Consider the following 7,781-nt stretch of genomic DNA (forward strand, 5'->3'; position numbering starts at 1 on the left):
AGCAGTTAGAGTAGATTACAGTACAGAATGGTACTCTGAGTTGCTTGATTGATTTTCAGGGATACAGTCTTTTCTTTTTTTTTTTACCTAACTTCCGTTTCCCCTGAAAAACGGAAGTAGGGACTCCCCTCAGGCGTCTTTCTACGCCTGCTATGTTAGGTACACTTCACTGTGAAATGTATGAGATGTTTGACGTGATAGAGTTATGTGACTTCCTGTTGATAGAGCAACATTAACAATTACATAATTTTGTAAAAATCTACCCATGTTTTTGCTCATATTAGTGAACTTTCATGTAGAATAAGCCTACGTGTGTTACGCTCCTGAGTGGTGCAGTGGTATAAGGCACTGCATCTCAGTGCAAGAAGCATCACTACTGTCCCTGGTTCAATTCTAGGCTGTATCACATCCAGCTGTGATTGGAAGCCATATAGGGCGGTGCACAATTGGCCCAATATCGTCTGGGTTTGTCTGAGGTAGGTCTTCATTGTAAATAAGAATTTGTTCTTAACTGACTTGCCTGGTTAAATTACAAATACTAATGAACCATTGTAGGTGTTTTGCTCAGGTCATGGCCCCAGTCAATGTAAGTGTACACTTATATTCATTAGTAGGGTATGTTGTATCATCATAGGTTTCCAGTAGCGAACCCATCAAGGATCATGGGATGACTTTTTGGGGTTATGGGTCAACTGTTGCATTGCACAGAAGCTTGATGATGTCATCCTAACTAGGATCTACTGGGCTCACACAGTCCCCCAGTGGCAGAGGAGTGAAATTACATGTTGTTGTTATTTCAAAGGGAATGCAGTCCACAATAGAATACTAGCCTGATAATAGACTACTGGCCTGTGAGAGTGCTAGCCTAAATCCAATACCCTCTGCCTATATATCCCATTATACCCTGTCTCCCATTATACTTTCACATTATTCATTCCACTTGTGTACTTTCCAATTTACACCTGTATCTCCGTTCCATTTTGGTCGATCCATAAGATAAAGTTATAATGGAGGATGAGATTCTATTCTGAGACTTTTGTGTTTTGCGGATCCATCATTTTCCCTGCATGCACCTTTTCAACTCTGTATATGCTCCTAACTCCCCGTCCTCCTCTCTTTGTTGCTTGAATATAGTCAAATATGCAAATGAGGGCTATGCCACTGTATAAATGTGAGTGACATTTATCTGTGATCATTAGGGCTCTGTACTCAGGGAGGGGGGGATTGGAGAGGGTGGCTTAAAGGGCAACACAGTTTGCCTTCATTCAGCCCTCAGCTTGTAGAACAATGTGGCTTGACGGAGGAGGTTTTTCACACAGTGCCAAAGCCACAGCAGGAACACTCTAAAAGGGGAATACCAAAGTAAATCAACTGACAGCCTACAGTATGACAAGCACTGTATTCCGCAATATAACCTACGAAACCACCACTACCCTTCCAAAATACACGGTAGGCCTACTAAATGGGGCTAATCATGATATCAGTGACAAATATGTATAATTTTATTCTAATACTGTAGTTTGCTGTGGGGAATACCTTATGCCAATTTGGTTCATCATAAGTGTTACAGTATATCATAGTCACTACATCCATCCAGTGAAAGTTCAAATTGGCTAACCTTATATTGAACGACATAGTATGGACATAAGCCTACATATAACAGACAATGATATGGCATTGCTGTTGTTATCATAGTATCCAGCTCATCGCCTATGTGAAATTCTCAGTGATATGACAAGGGTCAGGTGGGAAATGTTGTATCACTGTGGTAGAGAGGGTGCTCTAGGAACAAAGGGCTCGTATGCATGCATGGTCTTGAAAGGGTTCAAGTGTGCACCAGAAATGCGCACAAACGTGTATGCAAGCTATTTGAGTAGGCTTTAACATCGCATCCACAATGAACTCCCTATCCCCAATGTAGACTATTAATACCGTGCAGCCCGGGACAAACAGAGAACGATTCGTTGACTGCTTAGCCGAATCCTTCCCTACCGTAAAGCTACGGGTGTGCTGGCGTTCACTGCTCTGAACAGAGATAACTGGTGCTTAATGCAACCATTTAAAAAAAAACGGTGAAATCAATAGTATATTTATGTGTAGGCTACGCTATGCGATTATGATATGAGGGTGTTTTCCAACCAACCTCTGCCAGTTCGGACCATATTGGATTTGTTTCGCGCTTCCCAAACCTACCCTTGAAGAGAGAGACTGCGCTTCAACCTGATCATAAACTTGTTTTGAGAAGAGAGCCCCGCCCTCCTTTCAGCTTTCCCTGACTCCTTATAAACGGCAAGCCTGTTGTACAAGCGTTTAACACAAGAACACTGGAGCAGTCCACAGTTCACCAACCACCCTGGAAACGAACTCTGGCAGTGAATTTGGAGGATTATATTGGTGTTTGTGCATAGAAACGAGAAGCTATCATGGATTTTCTCAATCATAACTATTTGAGTGCGCGCAACCCATATGACTATACATTTAATTTTTGGAACGACTATCTGGGTCTGTCGACGTTGGTCACGAAGAATACCAAGCACATGATGCCCGAAAGCCCAAACTCCATCACCGAGTCCCTGAAAGCAACTCTGGGTTTGGATGACTCCCCAGCATGTGCGTGCTTAATCTCGGGCAGTGGTGAAGGCGGACACCTGGACTGCTGCTGTCCATCTGTGAGCCCCCTGCCTACCTCCATCCTGGACTTGAAGGAGCGCTTTTCAATTCTGAGCCCATTCCAAAACCAAATCGGTGGTGTCCCACTACAAGACCGGGACTTGGGCTTCGGGGGAAGCTTTGCAGGATTTGACCTGTTCGGAGTGGAGAGGAAGATGCGCAAGCCAACGTCGAGGAATAAACAGGAGCCCAAAATCTGTGTCTTCTGCAGGAATAATGGTGCGCCGGAGGAGGTGTACGGCTCCCACGTTCTGAAGACACCGGACGGAAGGGTGGTGTGCCCCATTCTTCGGGCTTATACATGCCCTCTTTGCAGCGCCAATGGTGATAATGCGCACACAATTAAGTACTGTCCACTCTCCAAAGATCAACCAGCCCAGCGACCATTAAAGGGAGGGAGGGCAGTGGGTGGTAAACGAATGAAAATATTCTAGATAGAGATTTTTACACGAGCAAAGAAACTAAATTGAATTGCACTGAACAATTTTCAGATGACTGTTTTGATTGCGGCTATAGCATATCCCAGTCCTAACTGCTAAGGCTACATGATTTCGTAAACAAAAAAAATATACCGATGTTATTCTTTTTCCAAAATCTCTTATATTTTTATAGTTGCTTTATTCACATAGATTATTTTATTCGTTATACATTGAATTTATTTTCTGATAGTGTGTAGCTATTTGAGTGTTCATTTAAATTTACCTATATTCATAATCACAATGTGTGAATACATGCTGAGTGTTTTGCGGGGAACATGGATTTAGCAGGGCGTGAGGGTGTGATTGTCATGTTGCCAGTAAGTTTTACTGTAAGCTTAGCCTACTAGCTATTTCTTTTGTCTTTGAAAACCAAAGTTGTGTATGCTATTAAACAAGCTAAGAATGTTCATGAATGAAAGCAATTTCCATTCAAGATGTCTGTAAAACAAGGTATGGCACTTTGAGGCCTACTCCTCTGTCTGCTACTCCACAACACAGTTTTAAACTTGCTCTGATTTAATATCTGTAGCGTGAAAAAAAACAAGACAATGAAGTCTCTGTTATGGCCTGGTATTTTCTGTGTAACTTCATAGTCAATAATAGCCAAGCCAAATGACTTTCATCCCCCCTGTCTCACAGCAGTTGGTTTCATCACCCAGGCTTATGAATAATCATTACCCAAATATGAGATACCCTTGATGTTTACATTACCAAGAGAGGGTAACACACTGGATATAATTGCTTGTAGGTATATCTTTCATGCAGTCTTTCTTTTATCAACAATGGTCTACCCCCAAAAAGTCATCAACAGAGGACTGTACTGGGGATTCAAGGAGTGCTCTGCAATGGTGGAGTCAGGAGGACAATTCACTTTGACAAAATAGTTGGATAGCGCAAATGAATGTTATTAAACAAGCTTTTCTAAAAACCAATGTATTAGCCCCTTTTTGCATTATTTCCCAAAATGAATCAAAAAAGATGCAAAACTATTGTGAATGTACGATGGAAAGTTGTCAGTTGCAGGACTGCACATTTCTGACAGTTATGTTTACCAAAGGATTATACAATTTTAATGAAGTGAAGTGAGGAAGAGAGTATTGTATATAAAGTTGAGTGACGTTTATTCAGCATTTTAACATTTCAAGTGACTTCAGAGGGTTCTACCTCAACAGGATTTTGTACTTACATGTAAAATGTCAACAGCAGTTTATTAATATAGTGCTGCCATTTATAATAAGGGTTTTTAATAGTATTTTTGATCTTTGTATAACATAATTGTATTTTTTTTTCTCCTGCATTCAAACATGACAAAAGTGCATTTCCAATAAGCTTCAAGCATTCTTCGCCAAAAAGGTGATGGTCTGTGCATAGTGATATCCGTACTTTTTAAATTTAATTGTTCAATGTTACATTCTTGAGGGTGTGTGCAAGAGAATGGAATCTATTGAAAACCATTGACAATTTGCCACTTTTAATATAAAGTTTCTGATTAAATGAAATTAGAAAATTAACACTGTTGAACTTTGTTATTTGTATTTTACCACAATTTCCATGTATGCTGCCTGTGCAGAATAAAATTATATGAATTAATTAGAGAAATAAACATCTCATCAAATATTTTAGCTCATGCCTTGATTTTATTGATCAACTTGATAGACACATACCTCATTCACTATGCTATTGCTATTGCTAGATATTCAATGTAGGCTTGAAAATACCATTAAAGATTGCACATATCATTCTTGGCCCTATCATTCTTGGCCCCATCTGTCATTGTCTCAGCCCACACAACTTTAAAGTCCATACTTCAACAGATGGGGGGAGCTATCTTCCTCGGCTCTAGAAGTCAAAGTCTCTCTGCTTGAGAGCCAATCTCAGCTGGACGAACAAAGCCCCACGGTTGTTCCAAGCACTTGCCCGTTGTTTATGAAGGCTGCCCACTCTGGAATGTCCAAGCCTGTGTGCCTCCCCATTCAACACGGATCATGTTTGCACTGAAGTCTATTGAATAACTGCCCCCTCTCCTAGCCTCCCCGCCTTCTATTTCTGGAATGGCAGAAGCCAGCAGCCCATAACTTCTGGACCCCTTTTGAGAAAAGGGGAATTCAGAAGGCAGACATTACAGTAGGCTCTTGGGGACTGTTGTGAAGCCTTGAGCACAGCCATCCACACCTCTCAGCCCTCTCCTTTCCCTCTCTCTCTCTCCTCTCCTCTCTTCCTCCCTCTCTTTTTCCAGATGGGGCCCTGCATTAAAAATGGATGAATACTAAGTGCAACAGGGGGTTTATCTCTCGGAGAACAGTGGTGGGGAAAATGCCTGGCGGGTATCATTTCAGACAAAAATGGCCGCCATAACAGGCCCTATTCCCATGCCGCCCCACCCCATTAGCTGTGCTGCAAACAGGATTTGAGTAATCTAGTTAGTTCCACCATTTATGAGATGCATATCTTACATGATTTTATGATGGGAAATGGTTGCCTGTTAATAGCATACTGTAAACCTATACTATGCAGATAATAGTCTTTCTACAAAGTTTGACGTTGTATTCTATGGATTATTGCTTTGTGTTTGGCACTTCTACTTATAGGTCTGTTTTATGGGCGTGGTCCCAGTCAGTAGAGGCCATACACTAACTAGCTGGTGATTTCTATACCAGACGCTCCCACCTGGAAAAGGCACCTGCAACTCTCTGGACACTACTATTGTAGCCCTGACCTCTATTGTACGATGCTGAATAAAGATGGATCGCTATGTCTATTACAGACTGCTGGCACGTATCAACTCAGCTGTTGCTGTCGGGATAGACTAACAGAACACACAGTTCAGTGCCCCATGGGCCGTCATAGGCCCCTCTGTCATTTTTGACATGATAAAAATACTGAAGACGGATAATTTCTTACAGGGCAAGGCGTCTTAATGACCCACCCCCTTCTCAGAATCACCTGTTCCTAAGGATGCTGCATCGGGTCACCTGGGGACCTTGATGCGAGTCAAATTGAAGAGCGGTAGAAAACTAAAGCCATTCCAGGAGGGAAAGTAAGGTGGGTACTCTCATGTGCCTCCGACATATTGCTTACTCCAGCCTTCCTGTGGATCTCACACGCCAGGGGCGGAAATCCCGGGGGGGACGGGGGGGACACGACCCCCCCATCCTGGGAAAAATATGATTTGTCCCCCCAATATATCACTGAAACATAACTATGTAATTTAAATAATATTAATAATACGCAATGAAAGCAATTGTGCTGATTATAGACACTTAATAGCGCGTTTTTAAGTTTCAAAAGATTGCGACCCCCCCACCCTTTGCCTCACAATGGTTTGATCCACTGCCAGTTCCTTAGCTTGCTAGGTAACAGAGAGGTCGTATCTACTGTCTGAAAGGCACTCAATGCACGTAACTGACGTGAGGTTAATCCAGTCAATCGCGCACACACACTAGCTGAATATGCAGAGCTAGCGCGCAAATATTAACTATTAAGCTAGCTAGTACCTATTCTATTTATGTGGCGTCGTATGTTGTGTAAATGGTGAACTCATACAGCTGTCAACTCTTGTCATTTTAATCCGTTTCACATTTGCTAGCTACCTTTTAGATCGAAGCCCAAATAGAATGATTGAAGATGATAGAAACCCATCTCCTACTGTAAATAACCTACACACTGTGTGTGTAGCCAGCCAGCCAGCCAGGTAGAAAAATGGCAGAAAAATAAAAGACGGACATCAGAGTATTTTTCAATACACCAAAACGCATAGTAGGAACCCTAGTAGCCTAATATCTCAAAGACTAGTTGATAAAATGTTCATAAGAAAGAAATGAAATTCTAATGGAAATGTTTCACAATGATGTCATTAGGCAGAGCAGGCAACAGATGGCACACAGACAGCAGAGTTGGGGACAGATATGCAGGGACAGACTGGCAGAGACAGGGAGTGTCAGGTAAGTTTGTTGAGTCTTTGTTTGGCAACATTATGAAAGGTTCTCAATTTTTTGGACTTGTAAAATAGGAACATAATTGGAAAATGCCATGGATACCCCCACTCTCAACTTAAACTGGTGACTGAACTAAGATTTGTTAAAGGCAATGGTATTGCTGTTGTGATTAGTTGTGTAGTTTTGGGTACCGGTAGTTAGGAGTACGGCAAACACCTTATTTGTTTGGTTCCTCAATATACATTCACCATATTACAATGTAGGCTATGTGTTACAGCACTACTTTTGGTGTCCCCCTCAGGAATTGCTCTTGAGGAAATTTCATGTAATTGTCCCCTCCAAAGTTGATATCAGATTTTCGCCCCTGTCACACGCATGAATCATAGACGCAACATGTAGAATGTATCCCCATGTAGAAGTGTATTAGTGTGACATCTTCCACTACAGTAAGTTGTCATTTGGTGATTCTAGCATGTTCGTATTACACATCATTCGTAAATGAGGGACTTTTACTAGACACATTCAAATGGTCATATGTTAAGATTGAAGTTTGCTGAGGTCGTTGTCTATTATCAAACCCATATTTGTTGAATTACTGGCACTTTAGCACTCTTTCCCATATCATTTTATGTACATAATGCAATATACAAAGCGCGCCCATGCTTCAATTCTCAAGCCCCTTCATGCACCCTTCATA

General features: G+C 41.7%; 1 protein-coding gene across 1 annotated transcript; it reads left to right on the plus strand.

The window, feature by feature from the left end:
* Nucleotides 1–2,183: 2,183 nt before the first annotated feature.
* Nucleotides 2,184–4,764, plus strand: LOC115205140 (nanos homolog 1-like). The gene has a single exon (XM_029770824.1). It carries the CDS (start codon nucleotides 2,424–2,426, stop codon nucleotides 3,102–3,104), a length of 681 nt encoding a protein of 226 aa, XP_029626684.1. The 5' UTR covers nucleotides 2,184–2,423; the 3' UTR covers nucleotides 3,105–4,764.
* Nucleotides 4,765–7,781: the final 3,017 nt, after the last annotated feature.

This window comes from Salmo trutta, chromosome 13 (assembly GCF_901001165.1).
Source record: "Salmo trutta chromosome 13, fSalTru1.1, whole genome shotgun sequence".
NCBI lineage: Eukaryota > Metazoa > Chordata > Actinopteri > Salmoniformes > Salmonidae > Salmo > Salmo trutta.

What these genes read in the sequence shown, in the direction of transcription:
- LOC115205140 (XM_029770824.1), top strand. Translation starts at nt 2,424, where the DNA reads ATGGATTTTCTCAATCATAACTATTTGAGTGCGCGCAACCCATATGAC.